Here is a 21,699-nt window from a genome sequence, read left to right as displayed (position 1 = left end):
CTAACGAAACTCACAGCTCTCCACGAGCGCCTAGCAGCACAAATGAACCACCTGCTGATGGATGGGACTCACCCAGGATGGCTAACCGAAGGGCGAACAATCCTGATCATGAAGGATTCCTCAAAGGGTGCAGTTCCTTCCAACTATCGGCCAATAACCTGTCTCTCCACAACATGGAAGCTCATGTCAGGCATCATTGCGGCTAAGATAAGTGGACACATGGATCAATACATGAGCAAAGCACAGAAAGGCATTAGTAGAGATACTAGAGGTGCCAAACATCAGCTGCTGGTTGACAGAACAGTCGCTCAAGACTGCAGGTCCCGACATACCAACCTGTGCACAGCCTGGATTGATTACAAGAAAGCATATGACTCGATGCCACACACATGGATCACTGAATGCTTGGAGTTGTATAAGGTCAACAGGACCCTGAGAGCCTTCGTTGCAAACTCGATGAGGATGTGGAAAACCACACTTGAAGCCAATGGCAAGCCACTAACGCAAGTGTCCATCAAATGTGGCATATACCAAGGTGATGCACTCTCCCCACTGCTGTTCTGCATAGGACTGAACCCCCTCAACCAGATAATCGCCAAGACAGGCTATGGATACCACCTCAGAAATGGAGCTACGATCAGTCACCTCCTCTACATGGATGACATCAAGCTGTATGCTAAGAGCGAAAGGGACATAGACTCCCTGATCCACACAACCAGGATCTACAGCAGTGATATCGGAATGTCATTCGGGCTGGAGAAATGTAGTCGGATGGTGACTAAGGGGGCAAGGTAGTCCACACTGAAGGGGTCTCACTCACTGAAGGAACAACAGCAGACATTGAAAACAGCTACAAGTACCTCGGTATACCACAGGCCAATGGCAACCTCGAATTAGCAACAAGGAAAGCGGCTACGACCAAATACCTCCAGCGGGTGAGGCAAGTCCTCAGAAGCCAGCTCAATGGCAAGAACAAGACCCGGGCAATAAACAGCTATGCCCTGCCAGTGATCAGATACACCCTGAGACTGTACACAAGCCATAAGGAAGGAGGCCGGGGACTAGTGAGTGTGAGAGCCACTGTCCAGGCTCCAACGGATGATGTACTGAGAGAATGTCTCAGACAATGGGGAACAGAGGATGAGGTGCTGGAAGAGGGACACTCATGGGAGGAAAAGCCCCTACACGGGATGTACCACCAAGCCATAGCAGAAGTGGCTGATCTCAAGAAGTCCTATCAGTGGCTAGAGAGGGCTGGCCAAAGGACAGCACAGAGGCACTCATCCTGGCTGCCCAAGAGCAGGCCCTGAACACCAGAGCCATAGAGGCAGGGATATACCACACCAGACAAGACCCAAGGTGTAGGTTGTGCAAAGAGGCACCTGATACAATCCAACACATAACTGCAGGGTGTAAGATGCTGGCAGGGAAAGACTACATGGAGCGCCATAACCAGGTGGCTGGCATAGTCTACCGAAACATCTGTGCGGAGTATGGACTGGAAACCCCAAGGTCAAATGGGAAACACCTCCCAAGGTGGTGGAGAATGACCGGGCAAAGATCCTGTGGGACTTCCAGATACAGACCGACAAGATGGTAATTGCCAACCGACCAGATATCGTGGTCATAGATAAAGGGGAAAGGAAAGCCGTGTTCGGGATGTAGCGGTCCCGAGTGATGGAAACATCAGAAAGAAGGAACATGAGAAAATCGAGAAATACCAAGGGCTCAGAGAGGAGCATAATGTTTGTTAAATCCTCTCTCAAATTGCCAAACGAACATTCGTTTGGCAATTTGCATACTCGGCACCGGCAGCCAATCAGAAGCATGCTTTGGACTACACCCTGACTCAAAAGTGTACTTCAGAGTTTTGAAACCCGCTGAGAAAGTGGAGTCAACGTGGCTCGTAGAGATTTGTTACCCGCTTACTACGCCAAAAAGCAAATGGCACACGAGGGTGCAAAATGATGCAATGCCGGAAGATGACATAAATTTACGGGACGCAGGGAAAATACCTCGGACCGGATACACTCGCGCATTGAAGGAAGAGTGGTGATCGCGAACCGTATAAATGCCCCGTGTCCGTGATTAGAGAATTGACAGCAGGTGGAGAACGGACGGGAGAGGAAGCCCCGGCCCCCCCGCTGTCAACTTGCAAGTGACAGGAGAGAGGTGGTTTCGGTGTTCGAAAAAAAAAAAAAAAAAAAAAAAAAAAAAAAATCGCTTTTCGAACAGGGTCCTGGAACGAATTATGGTCGAGAACCGAGGTACCACTGTATGCATATATATATATATAGATAGATAGATAGATAGATAGATAGATAGATAGATAGATAGATAGATAGATAGATAGACTATATATATATATATATATATAGAGAGAGAGAGAGAGAGAGAGAGAGAGAGAGAGAGAGAGAGAGAGAGAGAGAGAGAGAGAGAGAGAGAGAGAGAGAGAGAGAGAGAGAGAGAGAGAGAGAGATCTCATCTCATTTTCCATACCGCTTATTCCTCATTAGGGTCGCGGGGGCGGCTGGAGCCTATCTCAGCTGTCTTCAGGGCACGAGGCGGGGGACACCCTGATTTGGTTGCCAGCCAATCACAGGGCACACAAAGACATACAACAGTCACTCTCACACTCACACCTAGGGACAATTTGGAGTGGTCAATCTGCCTGCCATGCATGTTTTTGGAGTGTGGGAGGAAACCGGAGGACCCGGAGAAAACCCACGCGGGTCCGAGGAGAACATGCAAACTCCACACAGGGAGGCCAGACCGGGACGCGAACCGGCGACCTGCACTGCACTGTGAAGCCGGTGTGCTAACCACTCGACTACCGGGCCGCCCAGAGATATATATGTGACGGGCGTCACAACAGTGACTGTCTTCATCTCCACGATGCTGCCGTATTAATGAAGACGAACGCGTGGATGTGTCTTTTTATTTCTTTTATTTCTGCAACACAGTATGGCAGAAGGGATGGGTGAAGTCGCATGGGTTTCGTCTTGTGATTAACCTGAATCTCCTCGAGATTGTTCTCAAATGCAAAACATTGTAGATAACAAAACAGAATTAACAACGTGTGATCGTATAGTGGTTATTTACAGAAAAAGATAATACAACACAAGTTCACTGTTATTTACAAGATGTCCCTGAACGCATCATGGGCGGAGACTCGGCAGAACACGCGGTGCGCTCGTATTGGCTGGCGCACAGTTCAACCCGCCACGGACACTCACGGTCAAATGAAACACGACACAAGAAACTAAATATTGTTCAATAAAAACGAAATGAAACAATTATTACCTGCAACACAGTATGGCAGAAGGGATGGGTGAAGTCGCATGGGTTTCGTCTTGTGATTAACTGCGCAATAGAAAAGCACATGTGCTCCAAAGTTCCACTCGACAAAACGTGAAGTAAATAATGACACAAAAAGTAATCTGGACTCGAAATGAATAAGGGAACAAATTAGATAACACTAGACAGTACAAAAGGGGAAACAAAATAAGATATTGTCATGAAAATGCGCGTTAATCAAGACCAACAGAAAATTGCGACTCACCCTGAATCTCCTCGAGATTGTTCTGGAAACTATGGGCGGGACATAGTGCCACACTGTGCGCCGTTGCGTCACTTCCTTCATAATTTAATAATCTAAGTGTACAACTCCGTTACACACACATATGTATATATATATATATATATATATATATATATATATATATATATATATATATATATATATATATATATATATATATATATAAAGAGAGAGAGAGAGAAATAGATAGATAGAGATAGATAGAGATATAGATGGAGAGATAGAGTGATAGATAGAGAGATAGAGAGAGAGAGATAGAGAGAGTGATAGAGAGATAGACAGAGAGAGAGAGAGAGAGAGAGAGAGAGAGAGAGAGAGAGAGAGAGAGAGAGAGAGAGAGAGAGATAGAGAAAGAGAGAGAGATAGATACATATACACACGTATATACATATATACAGTAAAGTCTCGTTATATCGATATCGGTTATATCGATAGTACCGCTTATTACGATACTATTTTCATTTCCCTTGCACATTTCTAGTCTTTTTATGTATAATTAGTACTGTTTAGTACGATATCCGGTTATTACGATAATCCGGTTATTACGGTGCTCCTTTTCATCCCCCGCCGGCCATTTTTGTTGTTTATATCGATATATCCGTCGCGCCATTGGTCGACTTGGTCACATGAGCCGCCATCGGTCGCGCTATTGGTCGACTTAGCCGTGTGACTTTGTCACGTGACACGCCATCGGTCGCGCCATTGGTCAACTTGGTCACGTGTCTTGGTTACGTGTCACGCCATCAGTCGCGCCATTGGTCGACTTGGTCAGGTGACTTGGTTACGTGCCCAGCACTCGTGTAGCAGAGCCATTTTCATTTTCGGACGCTAGCTCGTGTGTAGCAGACGAGATTGAAGTGTTTGTGTTAAAAGGTAAAAATGGGAAGCAGAAGAAGATTGATGACTTTTTTAAATTGTATACATAATACAGTAAGATGTAAGCGTTGCAGTTTCCCCGTTGTGTTATGTACATGCCCACTGTACTGTATATGAATGCAATCATTTTTTGCAACAATGTTTCTTGTTTTGTCTGCTGAAGCGCGATGATTTTGAAAATTATTAACATTCCATACTGTGTATTGTCATTGAATCCATCCTGTGTTCTTCCATCCCCGTTTGGTTCGGGGCCGCCACAAAAATGGACAAAATCCGACTTCAACGGACAGTTAGGACGGCGGAAAAAAATCATTGGCACCGCCCTACCCACTCTCGAGGACTTGCACACTGCAAGAATCCGAACAAGGGCGCGGAAAATCCTACTGGACCCTCCGCACCCTGCCCACCACCTTTTCCAACTACTCCCCTCAGGCAGGCGCTACCGATCCATGCGCACCAAATCCAGCAGACATTTAAACAGCTTCTTCCCCCAAGCCATTATCTCTTTGAACTCTTCAACAGTAGCCAAAATGGAACTGTATAGTGCCACTTAGCAGTTTTTTTGACGACGATACTAGTGCAGCATGTTCTACCGGAAACAAATTCCTTGTATGTTCTACATACTTGGCAATAAAGATGATTCTGATTCTGATTCTGATTAAGGGACAGCCGATGTCACTTTTTATTCAAATGCAAATAAAAATGACTTCACGCCAAGATGTCTTGCATTACTTGTGAATCCAAACAATGGCTTCAGATTCGGATAATATGCTTTCTTGTTACACATCCAGTTATGAATATGTTTCAAATACACTGAAGTTCTGAAGATTAAAGCATACATGTTTACAATCATTAAAGAATTATATGTGCCATTTTGAGGCAACATTGGGGGAACATCTCTCACCCCAAAAAAAAGGGAGCTAATGGCCAGCTCCGTTTCTTATATGGCGCTTGGCTGCCCTCTTTTGGCGGCTTTTGTTTAATGCAGTTCGGCGCAGGATCGGATATATCGATAGTCCCGGTTATATCGATATTTTTTCGGACTCCCTTGAATATCGATATAACGAGACTTTACTGTATATACATACATATATGCGTACGTACATATATACGTACGTGCATATATACGTACATGCATATATACGTACATATACATACATACACACATACACACACAGATATATATAGAGACTTACTAATTGATAAGTAAAAATGAAATAACAAAATAACATAGGATGTTTTTAGCATGTGTATATAGCCAATTCTAACAGTATTATTTTTCTTTTAACAGTGATGACATGTTGAGCAGTGACATGATGCAAGTGGAAAGAACTGTGGGGTAGAAATGAGCACTTATGTCATTGGTCTACCACATCTAATGGAGAAATCAAAGATATGAGGCTAAGTTAATTGAATTCCAGAATATCATTTTTCGCTCTTTGAGCAGTTGATAGTTTATCCATTGTACTTGAGCATTTGCCACAGGGAAGGGAAAATACTGATTTCATAAAAGGGAGCCATTCCGTTGCTATTTTATCCTTATGCCAAAATTTGTAAATCTGAATTTGTTTTAAGTAGAATGGACTGCACTTGTCTATCCCACTCCAAATGGTAATTTTCTTCTGAAGCGCCTTCGATATTATTATATTCCTTTTTTAAATAAATTAAGGATTTGTAACTCCTTTGTATTATGATTTACAGTGATTTCTAACCAAGATGTATGTAGGTAGAATTAATTTAGTATTTCATACACACGCGTTACTTTTTATCTGTATTAACCCATTTACGCTGAGCGTGTTCATATGAACACAGATAGATTTGTTTACAAATGCATTAATGTGGTTTATTGCCACATCATTGTTAGTTATATATAATTATATACTCTGTTTGAACTTTGCCCTTTTAGTAAATAAATATCTTTAATCTCACTTCACACTATTTTATCAAATATTTCCATCGTGAATTTTCAATAAATTAACTGTTATCTCCACTCATCCCATCTGCCAAATAGAATCCGGAGGCCCTGGAATCATAGTCACAAGCAGAAAACCTTATTCGTCCAACAATGGGGAAATTTGCTCAATACATCCGGTTATAGCTAAATAAATCCGGTTCTTCACAAATACAATGAATCATTTCAATCGAAGAGTGCTATGAGTATGATCAAATAGAGGTTGTTTCAAGGAAAATGTAACTGATTTAACATGGGCATTGGTAGTCAGAATCTGGGTATCTTTTTCATTGCTGTCTTCTACCAATTTTCACATACTGGAGTTGGCACACAGGACGTTTTAACCCTTTGAAAGTGGAGATTGCAGCCAGGGGCTAACTTTAGTCCCTAGGTTAATAAAAAATTGATTGTAGGTAAATCCCCGCCCATTCCCTTTTGGATTCAGCCACTAGGTGTCAGCGGTCCGAAATCATTAACGTATTCTGAGAAATAGCTCAGAGATAAAAAATGTGTGCACCATTATTAAGTCATCTGAACTTTATTGGTAACAGTGCAGGATTGCAAAACAAGGAGTCAAGACAGAAATGAGCAATATCTACAATTTTAAATCAAACATTTACGAGAAGTGCTGAATATGGACCAGTCGACCAATTGGAATAGCCAGCAGTGGAAAAACCAAAAAACACAGTGTAATTAGCTGCCAACAGAAAGAAAGAGTAACTCAATCTTAAACTGCAACTATTGCAGTCAATGTAACAGCTTTTCCTTGAACAGGATATTGTCTTTCCATCTTCATTTATTCTCTTGTCTTCCTCAGTTCTTCAATCTTCTTGTCCTTTTCAAAAAATAGTTATTTCTTTGTGTCTATTTTATTTGAAATTAAAAGATCACCAAGACATACCTTATCCTTGAGTTTCTTATCGATAGCAGCCAGTCTTGCATTGCGATTGTCTTTGTTTGCCTCCATCTTCTGGTTAAGTTTCTCCTGTGTTGTCCTGCTAAATTTGCAACAATCATCCAAGGCCCTCTGGAGGACTTCTCTTTCATGGTCTCGTTTCTCAGCCAATTGCTTAAGCACTTCAGCCTCGTGGGTCTAAAAAAAAAGACAAAACTCTGTGTTTCACCGTGATGGTTGGAGATTAGTTATTTCAGCCTTGGAGATTAGTTATTTCAGCCAATTTGTGTTATTTCTGGGTGTACTTTGTGTCTCTCTTCGGCAGCGAGCATCTTCTGTGTGAGCTTCTCCTGAGTGGTCTTGCTGAAGATGCAGCCTTCATTCATGGCTCTTTGGAGCACCTCCTTCTCGCGCTCCCTTTTCTCCGCAAGGTTTTTCAGCACTTCAGACTCGTGGATCTGGACCAAAAAAGAAAAATGCAATTTTAACTAACTTGTCCAGGATTTGGTTGATTTACCAATGTGTAATGTGAAGATACCCGGTGTCTTTCTTGTGCGGCCACCATTTTTTGAGTGAGCTTTTCCAGTGTATTCTTGCTGAAGTTGCAGCATTCATCGATGGCCCGTTGGATCACTTCCTTTTCATGCTCTCTTTTCTCCGCCAAGTTTTTTAGTAATTCAGCCTCGTGGTTCTTAGAAAAAGGGGCAAGATTGAAGACACTATTCAGTCTGTCAGGGACAAGGCAGGTGGTTATGTTCTGCCCTGCATTTGACAACCCTTATGATTCTTTTATACCCAACTAAAAACATGTCTTTTAATCTCACCTTGTCAAGTGTATTACCACAAGAGTGATACCAGAACCAAGATGCAAGTATACAAGTGATTGTAATGCTAAATTTGTAATAATAATATTCCTGCCAATTACACAGAGTACTTTAAAATATTAACTTTTTGCTAATAAGCCCCAGGAAGCATTCTAATAACTGTCTAGTTCAGAAAATAGCATGTTCTCAGATTAACACCTTTTTTTAAATTGAAGCACAATGGAGTGCACCACTTGTACCGAATAGTTTGTAGCATCGGGAAGAATGTTTTCAATATGACACTAATTGAAGCAGCAAAACGAGGTTGTCAAATTGTATTGAAATACTTCACACAGATAGTATAGTTTAGCCATGCTGGTAAAGTAAGCATGCCGTTTGTACGGTAAGCATCTGCGCATTCATGTACATCATCTGAGTGTCCACCCACATGATATAATTTGCATATACAGTACTGTAATCATGTGTTGGGGCACTCAAATTATTCAAGAAAAATCAGTGAGCCAGAGGTATTATTTGTTTGTGGTATCCAACTTGCACATTGTTGGCATTGGGGAGAACGCTCCTCCCCCAAAATCATAATTTTTCAGGAGTCATAAAATTGGAAAGCCAAAATAAAATCTGCCATCAATAAGGGCAATACATTGTCAATACTTTAAATGAACATTTTTTAAAAAGAATTGACAAATTAATTGGACATTTTCCCCACTGTTGATCAAATAAAAGGAGGAAAATGTCTAACCTATTACGCGGTAGATACCTTGCGTCTCTCATCAGCGGCCTCCAACTTTTTCAGAATCTCATCCATCGATGTTTCCTTTTTCGCAGGGGACAGTGGAAATTGTACTTTTGCATCAGGAGAGATGGGTCTCAAGATGAGCTCAAACGCGTGACCTGACGCACGCTTGTTCAGCTCCTTAACTTGGATGTCTGCAAAACCAGATGTTGAAGCTGACTGCTTGAGCTACGGTGACAATTCACAGGTGACTCATTGGGAAATGCCATTTATCAAGTTGAAAATACACAAATCACTTTTGTACAACTTAGATTTGGCAAATTCAAAGTAATAATTCAAAGTTGCTGTAGATTTTCAAAAGTAAACATTTGTGAAGTGTAAATGCAACCCCAATCCACCCCACCAAAAAAATCTCATTGTAATCCATTATATTGCACTCACCTGCAATGTGTGCCATTTCAGCTGAGGGCTTGACTGCATGGAACCACGAGTGGAAAGAATAAGCACAGAAATTAAAACAAGTACAAAAAAGGTGTTCAAACAGCAGCAATTATTTTTATTCTCCCCAAACAACAGAGGCCCGATGTTGAAACAAGTCAAATTGTGACCTGCAGACCCAAATCTCTTCATACATACAACCCAGTTAAAGTTGTTAATATGACGACAAACAGACCCGTAAGATAACATGTTGGACCAAGTTGGTACATAGTTCGCTCGTCTTTTCACTTTGATTCACTCCTTGACCTATAATTGCTTTAAACAACGTGTATGGAGGAAAGGTGGTTAAGATTGCACGACTGTCTGATGTGTTGTCTGTTATTATTTTATTTGACTTGAAGATGACGCCGCGAGAGTGGCTGCCTTGTCACAGCTCCTTTGTTTCTTCTACTTCTTTAATAACATTGCTGCAGTGAATTGGGAATTCCTCCATTGTGACACTAATTAACGTTTTCTTATCGTTCACCAATGCAAAAACGTTCTGGTTGGTTTGACACTACGAGTGCTTGTTGCAAATGGAAAACATACAAGACCAACCTCATATTTAAGTTAAATTCGTAAATATTTGAGTGTTAAAACTACTAAAAGTAAGACCGACATTCAGTAAGGCGATGCATTGAGAAGTGGCGTTTTGCTCCAGGTGCAACTCCCCATTGTCGCCATATTCGCGTGCCGAGCGGCCATGCCAAGGGTCCATTAAATTTTACAAGTCGCATTCGTGTACTCTTGGCGCTCCCTACACTATACCCGAGTGATCTGAAGGCCTATTTAACGGTTACGTAGTGTATTGTTCTCACCTGTCCGTTTGAGATGCTGGAATGAGAACGCGTTCCAGTTTTGTCTAGTGTTCCAACCGCCAAGTGAGCAGCCTCCCGCACTAAATTGTATATAACGCTTCCGCAGATCTTGACGGTGATTGGTCCAAATCAACCAATCAGATGGAGTCGTGACGCTACACTAAACAACAATGTCGGCTCAAGCGACGTCACAGCAAAATTACTCACTTCTAAACTTTTATACACAAAATTAAACCCCTTCTCTATTTTACATCACCTTTTGTAACAAAACTATGTTAAAGGTGTGATGGTGAATATCCTAATCGCGTATACAGTACGTAATTGATTAAACCCTCCCGTTTGCATGCTAACAGCAACTAATTATGAGTCGTCCGTGTCCAGACTATACATAGTCCACAAACGCATTTGACAACTGACTAAAGGTGATAAAAGCTAACAGTGGAAAATCCTTTACATTAAACTTTCCTTTACAATCTAAATGTTTATATTCCTTTCGTGAAATTGTATTAATGTGTTCCCAGCAACCAATCGTCTTCGAAGAACTTCTATTGGCTACACTGCTCCCGCTCATCTATTTTGGTCAATTAGAATTTAATTTCCCATGCCAACTATGTGCTAGCATGGGAAATTAAATATACATCAGAATCAGTTGTGCTAAACTTTTCCTTTTGGCTTTTCCCTTCAAGGGGTCGCCATAGCGAATCAATGTCCTCCATCTTCAGAGGTTTGATTCGCATGTTTTTAGCCAAGCTTTTATGTCGGATCAGTACTGCTAAACTATTAGAGCAGGGGTGTCAAAGTGCCGCGGGCCACATTGTAGTTACGGTTTCCTCTCGAGGGCCGTTATGAATGTTGAATCCCCTCCACATATTACATATAGAGCGCACGACAAATTAATGAATAACTAGTTTTCAAATCTGAAGTCAAGAAGAATGACTTATTGTGGTTTACATCCAAAACTATGAAATTTTGGTTAGGATTTTAGCAAGCATCATGGAATTTTACAAGTTTGATTTGCTTTCACGGGCGGAAAAAAATGATGTGGCGGGCCAGATTTGCCCCGCGGGCCTTGACTTTGACACCTGTGTTTTAGAGGGAGGATTCGCCGTGGCGACCCCTGAAGGGAAAAGCCGAAAGGAAAGGAAGAAGAGGATAGTGCTAAACTGTAACTATCTTTATGAACCATGGTAGTGTTTCTTGAACCAGTCTGATTTGAAATTCTTCATTGGAAGGCCACCACACTATTTCTCAGATAAATTTCCATCAGATCAAGCCAAACAAAGTTATTCTCGAACAGGTGTCTCCAACCTCTGTTCTCAAGGGCCCCGTGTCCACCCTGTCTTCCAGCTCTCGAGGAGCAACACACCCGATTCAAATAATGTGGGTCGCTTTTCTAATGTGGCTTCAGAGCTTGATGATGAGTTGATCATCTGAATTAGGTGTGTTACTTTCCCGGAGAGTTGGTGAACAAGCAGTAGAGTATGGATGGCGGAAGAGAGCCGAGGTGAGCGTTGGAGCGAAAGGCGGCAGGTAAAATTTATTTTTAAATTAATTATCCAACTATAGTCCTGCTAGAACTGCCATTCGCCCAGTACGTTATGTTAATTACATAGGATTAGGTGATAAGTTTTTGTGTAGTGCCTTTCTTTTGAGGAAAATGTTAACTATGTGTAGGTCCTTTTAAGCACTGGGGGATATGACGAAGTCACCAGTTGCCATCAGTCCCGACACGCCCACACAAAAAAAAAACATAAAACACAAGCACGCAGTTTAAAAGAAGTTGAGCGACTTAATTGAGGCTCATCCTCGCACTTTTTTCTGCACTTATTTAGCTTGCTAAATATGCAATCGCTCTTTGGTCGACTGAATAGTAATTTGTGAAAGAGCTTGACTTGATGCCAGTCATTCAATGTTCACGCCAGTAGACGGCAACCTTTTGCCGATCGTTTGCGATTTTCCAGGAAGAAAAAAACACATTCACCCACTTTTGTCTGCAGACAACAAGCTGTACACCGAAAGTGGCGAGAGGATACGACTAATATAATCATTTTTCTGTCATCATGGGAGCTTGTTTGGCACTGTGTTCTTTAGCCAGCTGTGTAAGTATTTCGTCTCAATGTTGTCGTCTTACTTGAATGTTTTAGTCTGAACTCAGTCGTGGCTTCGTCACATGAACAGTCGACGACGACCGAATAACGACTAACATTTAAGTAGTTTCTGTGAGCACCGAGATATCGTCTAACGTGGACGCGTATCTCGGGTTCGTTAATCTGGGTTCCGTGATTACTTTTATATTTGTAAAATAATCTGAATTCATGTTTTCTAAATTAGCTTAAGAAGCTAGCTGTCGTCGACAGTATGCAAGATTCATAGTGTATGCAAGATTTACTTGGGTTCACCTGTAACCGCTTATGATATCTGAGCCCCACACCTCTCAGGTTTACGGTTTAAAAATGCCAACATTTCCATGAATGCCGAGCATGATTGAAAAATATTTGTAAAGCGCGCTTCCGATCAATGACCAACAGGTGGCGATCTTAGTAATTATAAAATAACATCGTCATTGTCAAATTTCTCCCTATTACTGTACAGGAATCTCAGTCAAATTGATTGATTTTAAATTATCAGCACCTTGTGTGTCAATGTTAATGCTGGTTAACGGTTGAACTGAATTGTTAAGTTAAAGCTAAAAGCGCTTCCACTTGGTGTTTTTCCAATCTTGCAGGCATCTTGTTTGTGTGGCTCAGCACCATGTCTCCTGTGTGGCTGCTGTCCCTCCTCCAATAACTCAACTGTCACACGGCTGGTTTTCAGCTTCTTTTTGCTGCTAGGGACTTTGTTGTCAGCTATAATGATTCTTCCAGGAATGGAAACTCAGCTGCGCAAAGTGAGAAACGATGCATTGCCATCATTTTTGGTTTTTAATATATACTCCTGACCATTGATATTTTGTGCATTGATATTGAAGGTGTTGATTTGACTTTTGGTCCTTTCAGATCCCAGGATTTTGCCAGGGTGGAAGCACTGTACTTGGCCTTGAAAACAAGTTTGACTGTGATGTCATCGTGGGCTACAAATCTGTGTATCGCATTTGCTTTGCCATGACCTGCTTCTACTTCCTCTTCTTCATCATCATGATTCGCGTCAGGAGCAGCAAAGATCCCCGTGCACCAATTCAAAACGGGTAAAGGTTCCAGCAGTATTACACTCATATCACATGGCTTTAACAGATATTTCCAGGCATAAAAACCTTCACAGTGCCTGCAATTTAACAACATTTTTAGTTATTCATTTTTTAAAAGCCCAACAAAATATTGTGTTCTGTGATTATTTAAACATTGAATCAACAGAATTGAGAATCAAAGACGATCATTCACCACGAAAAAAATGGACCCTCCATTTGTGTAAATTGGAATGTACTGTAAATGCTCATTTGCGGAAGATGCAACCCCTAACCACTGATTCTAATGAAGAATGAATTCTTTCAGGGTGCATGCATGACTGTACTCATCTCAGAACAGCTGACGGACAAACACTTGGTTGTGTTCAAAATGTTGTAATTGTGGCACAAATTAATGCCTCGCTGTGGTCTCTACCAAAACCATCCATGCAAAATTTGGGCTCATGGTTTGATTATTGATTTCCTTTTTTTTTTACTGAGCAATTTATCAAAAGCATTACAGTCATCTGACGATTGCGATACAGATTGATTATTGCCCTATGCAAAGCAGTGATTTTTTTTTTATTCTAATATTTTTGCTTTTGTGACACAACTGACATGTAAACAGTGCCTTCATTCTGGAATGCCGTAAAACCACCTTATAGGAATGGCTCTTGATTGCGCTATTATAATGTATTTAGCAATGCACAAGCATTCTACTCTACTTACCAGAAAGGCACATCAGCCATTACTGACTGTTAACGACAACCACCTCATCATCCTTGTCATATTCTCAAGATTGCCATTATACTTTGATCCCGTTATGACATGCACCTACATGCTAATGCTAGCTATCATGACGTACTCTGTGCAGGATATAAGTATATTCTGGTTTCAACTGTTTGCTTCGGATTGTCCGACTGTCCACTTTTATGTCCACTTTTAAGTCTACTTTCTTTCACAATATAAACAGATGGTTAAAAGGAAGGAAGTCAATTTGAAATCTAAGATGTTGCAGAACTGTCTGTTAGTGATTCATTACAACTCTTCAACTCTTTGGATTCAGGCAAAGACTAGCATATACGTCTCTTCCACTTCCAATGGAAAAAAAAGAAACAAATGATAAAATTAATCCCGGCATGCAATGTTTTGAAACAGGTGGACGCTTTATCTTGCTCTTCCTATTTATTGACTCAAGTGTTGTTTTAGAAGAGAAAAAATGTAATGTTTAAAATAGATGAGCAGGAAGTAACAATGTCCATTTATATCATTGATTTTAATCTGCTGTACTGAATGTGTTTTTTACTTTCTTTTCAGTTTCTGGTTCTTTAAATTTCTGATCTTAGTTGGGATTACAGTGGGAGCCTTTTTCATCGCTGATCCGGTCTTCAATACTGGTGCGAACAAAATTAATGTATTTCCTAACGATATACATTTGAGCGGCTGGTGTTTTTTAGTTTGTATTTATTTCAATTATATTTGTCACAGCTATGTCTTTCATTTTTTTGCTTCACAGTGTGGTACTATTTTGGACTACTGGGTTCACTCTTATTCATCATCATTCAACTCATTCTTCTCATTGACTTTGCCCACTCCTGGAACAAAGCGTGGGTAGAAAATGCCGAAAATAATGACAACAAGTGCTGGTATGGAGGTACAGCATTTTAATTACTGTCGTCTTCCGTAACATGACTCAAGCACAGTAAATGTTCCATAAACATTCATTGGCCTGCATCTTTGTGTGATTCACAGGCCTGCTATCTTTTACTTTCCTGAACTACGCCCTGGCTTTTACTGCTGTGGTGTTGTTTTATGTTTACTACACGCAACCGGATGACTGCAAAGAGCACAAGATTGTCATCAGCCTCAACTTTATCTTCTGTATCATTGTCTCTGTTGTTTCAATCCTGCCCAAGGTTCAGGTAATTTGTTTAAACATGTTTTTGTTGTTGTATGTTGATTGTGTCCGGAGCCTCAGTGAGATAATTTGAAGCTAGTAGGAAAATGAGTGTTTTGTAGAATGCATTCAATGTGGCTTTTAAAATGTCCTGGTGTTACATGTCAGAAGTACTGCGGTGTTAATGTATGTATGCTGTGATGCTTGCAGGAAGCCCAACCTTACTCTGGCCTGCTCCAGGCTTCTCTAATTTCTGTCTACACCATGTACGTCACTTGGTCCGCACTGACCAACAATCCAAGTGAGTCCCATAGTGTCTGATTCAAAGTGTATTTAGTTATAAATTCAGTTCAGTGGATTCTTGGTTGGTTCTGATAATTAACCGTGTGCAATAAACAATTGAGTCATTCCCATTTTTCAAAAAGAAAAGAACAGCAACCAAATACTTCCAATTCACGTTCAAAGTGCATTTCAAACCTCAATATTAAGGAATAGTGAAATGCCATCCGTCTATTATCTGAAGCACTTGCCCTCACAATGATCACGGGCGTGCTGGAGCCTACCCCAGTTGTCTTTGGGCAGTAGGCAAGTTATACCTTGAAATGGGCGCCAGCCAATGGCCACGCACACAAAGACAAAGCATTCGTGCCCATAATCACTCCTACAGACAATTTAGGATTATTCAAACAATTTATTGTGCATGTTTTTGGAAGGCGGTGAGAATCATTGCTTCAAAATGACTGCTTTTCACACCAAGTATGGAATTTTTAACGACACAGTTTACCTTTTGTGCCATTGAAATATGTTCAGAACATTTAATATCATTCCACAGCAAATAGTTGAAGCAAAAAATGAAAAAAAAAAGTCTTTTTTACATTGTATAAATATGTTCTGTGCCCCCACTTGTTTCAACACGGGTGTGACACATTGCTTTTTGTGGAGTAAGAATTATGAAAACTAAGCCACCAGTTTACTGCCAACCAAGGAGATGGACATTTGATGTTAGACGACCACTTTCTCGCCAAATGAAATTGTCCTCAAAAGGCCTCCGAATGTCTTGATAATGTCACAACTTTATCTGTTTTCATGGTTTTGGTCACGGGATTTTTAAAAGGGGAGCTTGTGGGCAGAGTCTATAAATTCAGTTTGTAGGCAGTAGGAGGCAGCGTTGCATAAAAAGTCAGCCTACTTGGTTGTCTGAAAAGAATAGTGTATTGTTTGGCTCTATTTTATTCCATGATAACAACAATAATAAGAACGCTGTGTTTACACTAGTGGGTGCATATTTTTCCAAGAGCGTATTTTGGCTTGGCTTCTGCTTTAATATCCCCATATAAACTAATGCCTGTGTTAAAAATCTGTAATGTGTGTGTGTAAATCGAGATCTGCAAATTTCTGATGTATCATCCTGTGTGTTTGTAACATTACTCTAATCCATTGTGTGTATTTGTGTTTGTTTGCGGGCTGATGTTATAGATCGCAAGTGTAACCCCAGTCTATTGAGTATAGTGTCAAATGTCAGCACCTCCGCGCCATCTGAGCCCGCACCAGGCCACGTGCAGTGGTGGGATGCTCAAAGTATCGTTGGCTTGCTCATCTTTCTCTTCTGCACCCTTTATGCCAGGTGAGTATGGCGTCTCCACGTGTTGGCGTTTTGTTACGTTTTATCATTTGTGATCCCACTTTTTTGTTTTCCAGTATCCGATCATCCAGCAACACTCAGGTCAACAAACTGCTGCAAACAGAGGAGGGTGGCGGCGAGACTGGAGAGAGTGTCGCAGAGGACGGCGTACGCAGGGCTGTGGACAATGAGGAGGACGGGGTGACTTATAGCTACTCGGCATTCCACTTTCAACTGGCTCTGGCGTCGCTGTACATCATGATGACTCTCACCAACTGGTACCTGTAAGTCTGACTCGCTAGCAGATGGCAAGTTTGGGGGTTATAAGGAGCCCTTTGAGACTCGGGGGGGTGGGGGGTAGAGATAGAGTACACTGTTCAACAATTTGTACTGCATATTTTAATCAGAGATATTGTAATCAGAGTTTTTATCCGATATTTTTCTGTAGTACTGGCTCCATTGTTTCTCAGAGCATCAAAATTTCATAATGGTATAATGACGCGAGTATAAAATGTAAACTGTTATCCATCCATCCATTTTCTAATCCGCTTATCCTGACAAAGGTCATAGTCATAGTGGAGCCTATCTTGTGCCAGAGTTTGTAGGTCCATTGTAAACACAAAAAAATAAATTATTTTATTTTCCAGTGTACAAGGCACATTCAAAATAATAATATTTAATTTATAAGTGCCTTTCAAAACTCAGGGACACTTTACAGTCACAGGATAAGTTTTTCCGCGAGTGAGCAGCGGCAGCCAGATGCGCTAGCGTTCACTCAACCCTGAAGTAACACACAAACACCAGCAACTCAAACAATGACATTCAAATCCACAATAACATTCAAATAAAGTAAAACTACTCACCGATTGATGACAAGTAGTAACACACCTACACACTACCAACAGAAGTAACACACACACAAACACCACCAACTCAAACAATAACATTGAAATACACAATAACATTCAAATAAAGTAAAACTACTCACCCTTTGAAGCCTTAATTTTCTTCTAAAGATGACCGTGCGTACATATACACAGGTGCGCCTTATGTGTGAAATAATATAGAGCCACCACAGGTCTCGTAACTACTGTCAGCAGCCACGACTCCATTTCCCCCTGTAGAAGAAGTAGTGCGTAACCCCAGCCTCTAATGTAGTGCCTTATAATGTGGTGTGGACAATTTTTATCTATATTTGGAAAACTTCCGTTATTGAAGGTGTGCCTTGTCCTCCGGTGCACGTCTTTCATATGGAAAAAGTCTAAAAATACACCTTTCATTGGAGGTGCGCCTTATACACAGGAAAATACGGTATATGAAAAACCCGATGAGCTAGAAAAAATGTTGTTTTTGAAATCAACACTGACTATATGTTGAGGGATAAGCAAAGCCATCTCAGATTTTAAATTTGCTGTTGTTCAATTTAGGTGTTGCCCTCCCCACCACAAGAATGTTTAGAATTGCCTGTACTCAGAGTTTGCACTTTAAATATACAACAAACGTTGATCCCGCAACATGATCACCCTGTTTAAAAAGCAAGGGAAAAACGCTCAAACTGTTTGTAAATTGCAAGTGCGTGACATTACATTTTAGAGCCAAGAGAAACCAGTTGTTACAATATTAGTCTCCTTTATTCTTCTATGTTGGTTTTTGAGATTGAGAATTGTCTGTTAATGTTCAAAAACCCCAAAATAGATTTTATTTAAATGTATCTAAAATGCTGTCCACAAGAGGGTGCACAAGGAGCTTAGTTTGCAACTGCATTTCAATTTTCAAATACAGTACGTTAAAACCACCGATGACATTCTACTTCAAGTATGTTTATGCAAGGATATTGGAATGTGTTTCCCAGTTGACAATGCGTTTGCCTCTCACAGACCTGACACCACCACCCAAGCCATGCAAACAAGCATGCCGGCCTTGTGGTTGAAGGTGTGCTCCAGCTGGCTGGGTCTCAGCCTGTATCTGTGGACCCTCGTCGCCCCTCTCATCTTCCCTGACAGAGATTTCAGCTGAGCGGACGGTCTTTTCTTTTCCGTTGGTTTCATATTCAAGGCTGGATTCAGTCATTTGAATGAGGCGGAACACCACAAATGGAGTGGAAATAATACAGGAAATGCAATGAAATGTTTTTGCCTTTTTCTATCCTACTTGTTTGATGACTTCATGTGATAATCAACTGCAGATATTAACGGGCCAGGTAGATGGGAGCTTCAGCCCAAAGAATTAATTCTAGTTTCCCATGACTCACCTTGATAGGCTTGTTGTTTCCACCTGATATGGCACGCGAGCTGTTCTCTTTATGCAGAATTTAGCTACCAGACTATCACATGCTCAGAGAGGAGGCACTTTTTGCAATACCAGTTTCATTTTTTTGATGTCTTGCTGAAGACCAGAAACACTCGACTTGATGTTCACATGTCAGGGCCCCCCCATCCTCTAGCCCCCCTTTTGATTATTTCAAGGATTATTTTCAGTGCTAGGGGCAATGTGGGGAAACCCCCCTTTGAGCCTCAGTGAGAAGAGTGCAAAAGTGAGATAAGAATAAAATGGCACACCCCACAGATCTGACGAGGGTTCCCTTTTGCAACTCAACTGTACACAGTCACATGATTGCGCCGCCTGAAAACAAACACGCCATCATTTGCATCTCAGATCTTTCTGGTCTATTCAAGGTCAAAAATCCCTGATGCAACACCTTCTCAATGTCTGACTGTTTCTGGCCTTGTTCAGCTGTGCTCAACCATCTGTACCTGCATAGCAAGCAGAGAAACGTATTGATCTTTGGCAGTATGCCATCCTCACGTGATGTGCACGGGGCTCTCTCTGTTCACGCGCATGTCATTTGATAAGAATTCAAAATACAATGCAAAACAGTCTAACCAGTTTGAAAACCTGTATTTGCTGGGATGTGTGTTCCTGCTGGTTTTGAAATAATTGCCCTTAGTGTTATTTTGTTGATAGCTACATTTCACTCTGAATGGAATACAACCCCCTACCCCACTGCAAAATATGCTCTGGTATATGTCAAAAGTTATTTTATCGGTGTTGCATCAAATGTACCGTTGCATCAAATGTACCGCTTTACAATAATCACTTGACTTAAGTGCATCACCAAAGCCCAATTGCCAGTGTTTTTATCCCCCTCTTTATTTGGTGAAACTGCAAATTTCAAAATGTTCATTCAGTGCCTTGTCAGTTCATAATTGTGAATGCTGATGCATGCTTATTTTGCGACACGTGGAGGGAGGTCAGCGATTACATATGCTAACACAATAGCTTATGTATTGTATGGAAGTTGTTTTTTTATTACAAATTAAACACTTTGACTCGTTGACTTTGCGTTCATTTCATAAGATCACTGTGCTGCCGTGGTGTAGCTTTTGTTTAGATCCGGTTCTGCTCTTCGAGTGATTCACCCTTGGGTGGAATTAACTCATTCACTGCCATTCATGAATATATTCAGGAATGGAAAATATGACGTAGAGCGCCATCCCTGAATTTGTTTGGGTTTTGTTAATGCTTGGGTGCCGATAAAGCACTGGGCATGGCCTCTGGCAATGTTTTTTTTCCTTTCCACAAGGGAGCAGCATTTCCGTTTTTATGTTAGCGCTTTCTTCCAGCTTCAGCAGCTAAAGCGCTATATAAACAAATATGTATGTATGTATTGTATTTTGGACAGCTGCCCTCATTTCAAGCTCATATCTCCAGACCCATATAATTTAGGAATTAACTTTTTTTTTTTCTTACACTGTATTGAATGTTTATGTAGTCCTAAAACCCAATATTCTGTGGGTCCTGGAATTCAAGTGACAAGGACAAAAACCCTGACACTGCAGTGAATGCATTTTTGCACATCTCGCAGTGAATGAGTTCATGTACCGGGAATCTTATCTATGCTGTCACTTTTAGATTTGCATTGAGACGATGTTTGGGCTGCATAGCTCCTCATGTGTGACTTGCATGTTCTGGGCGATGTTCACTATGGTTCTCATGTTTAGATCTAAATGTGTATTCGTTGTCCAGATTTTTTAATGATCTTTCTGACCACATTTCCCCATCATCAGCTATAATTTCGAATTTTGGCTTCCGTACTGTCAAGTGCTGTAAGGCAGTGCTTTCAGACTCCACTGTTTTATTTCCTTCTTGTCTGGCTGTGTAGAAGGTTCCTGATGGTTCTGGCTGCCATAATTATGGCCCAGTGCACTTGGCAATGTCTGGAGTTGCACATGACACACTGTTCTACAGTCTGACTTCCCAGCAATATCTCAGCAGTGCAACCCTCCCACTCCCCTTCAACCAACCATATCCACATATGTATGGAATTATGGCGCACGGTGTAACAAATGTAACCGAGATAGAAGCATGCAGTTGCGTTAAATAATCTACCGGAACGGTACCAACTAATATCTGGATCACAACACTTTATTATTGTTGGAGTATATTGCAGTGGTGTGGAATTTAGCAACCACACAGTGAACCATTTTCTCATATTCAGCTCCATGAATGAAACGATTAGATCCAATAGATCATTATTAAAAATATTGATGTTTTCACACATCTGGATCTCATTAGAATATCGACCAAATGAAATGCATCTTCAGTACAATTTTGCCGTATTTTCTGGTGTATAAGACGCACCAAAAGCCTTGATTTTCTTCAAAAGATGACCCTGCGCCTTACACACAGGTGCGTTTTATATTGTATGTCAAGTAATATTGAGCCACGACAGGTCTTGCAACTACTGTCAGCATCTACCTACTCCATTTTCCTTTGTAGAGGAAGTACTGTAGCACCTTATAATGTGGGTGTGCCTTATATTTGGAAACATTTGACTCATTCACCG

General features: G+C 41.1%; 2 protein-coding genes across 3 annotated transcripts; one reads left to right on the top strand and one right to left on the bottom strand.

Annotated features, from left to right (window-relative positions):
* Positions 1-6,944: 6,944 nt before the first annotated feature.
* On the bottom strand, positions 6,945-10,297 carry LOC148896461 (stathmin-like). The gene is made up of 7 exons (XM_088998355.1): positions 10,176-10,297; positions 9,322-9,354; positions 8,905-9,074; positions 7,862-8,014; positions 7,629-7,781; positions 7,330-7,521; positions 6,945-7,263 (listed from the first exon to the last, which is right to left on the bottom strand). Exons 2-7 carry the CDS (start codon positions 9,335-9,337, stop codon positions 7,225-7,227), a joined length of 723 nt encoding a protein of 240 aa, XP_088854481.1. The 5' UTR covers positions 9,338-9,354; positions 10,176-10,297; the 3' UTR covers positions 6,945-7,224.
* A 1,656-nt stretch (positions 10,298-11,953) lies between these two features.
* Positions 11,954-20,190, top strand: serinc2l (serine incorporator 2, like). 2 transcript variants are annotated; one of them, XM_088998692.1, is made up of 10 exons: positions 11,955-12,274; positions 12,901-13,062; positions 13,172-13,359; positions 14,653-14,732; positions 14,852-14,989; positions 15,088-15,257; positions 15,443-15,533; positions 16,709-16,856; positions 16,931-17,137; positions 18,731-20,190. In XM_088998692.1, exons 1-10 carry the CDS (start codon positions 12,236-12,238, stop codon positions 18,867-18,869), a joined length of 1,362 nt encoding a protein of 453 aa, XP_088854818.1. In that variant the 5' UTR covers positions 11,955-12,235; the 3' UTR covers positions 18,870-20,190. The 2 variants fall into 2 exon arrangements, with proteins under 2 accessions (XP_088854819.1, XP_088854818.1); XM_088998693.1 differs by lacking the exon at positions 12,901-13,062 and having other exon boundaries at positions 11,954-12,274.
* The last annotated feature ends 1,509 nt before the right edge of the window (positions 20,191-21,699 follow it).

The sequence above is a fragment of the Hippocampus bargibanti genome, linkage group LG06, assembly GCF_051943395.1.
Source record: "Hippocampus bargibanti isolate YZ-2025 linkage group LG06, ASM5194339v1, whole genome shotgun sequence".
NCBI lineage: Eukaryota > Metazoa > Chordata > Actinopteri > Syngnathiformes > Syngnathidae > Hippocampus > Hippocampus bargibanti.
This window is presented reverse-complemented; position numbering and strand designations above follow the sequence as displayed.

Coding starts and splice junctions, on each gene's coding strand:
- LOC148896461 (XM_088998355.1), bottom strand. Junction 7,782..7,861: donor CCGCACAAGAAAGACACCGG/GTATCTTCACAT, acceptor TTTTTGGTCCAG/ATCCACGAGTCTGAAGTGCT. Junction 7,522..7,628: donor CTGCCGAAGAGAGACACAAA/GTACACCCAGAA, acceptor CTTTTTTTTTAG/ACCCACGAGGCTGAAGTGCT.
- serinc2l (XM_088998692.1), top strand. CDS start 12,236: ATGGGAGCTTGTTTGGCACTGTGTTCTTTAGCCAGCTGT. Junction 14,990..15,087: donor CAACAAGTGCTGGTATGGAG/GTACAGCATTTT, acceptor TGTGATTCACAG/GCCTGCTATCTTTTACTTTC. Junction 15,258..15,442: donor CAATCCTGCCCAAGGTTCAG/GTAATTTGTTTA, acceptor TGATGCTTGCAG/GAAGCCCAACCTTACTCTGG.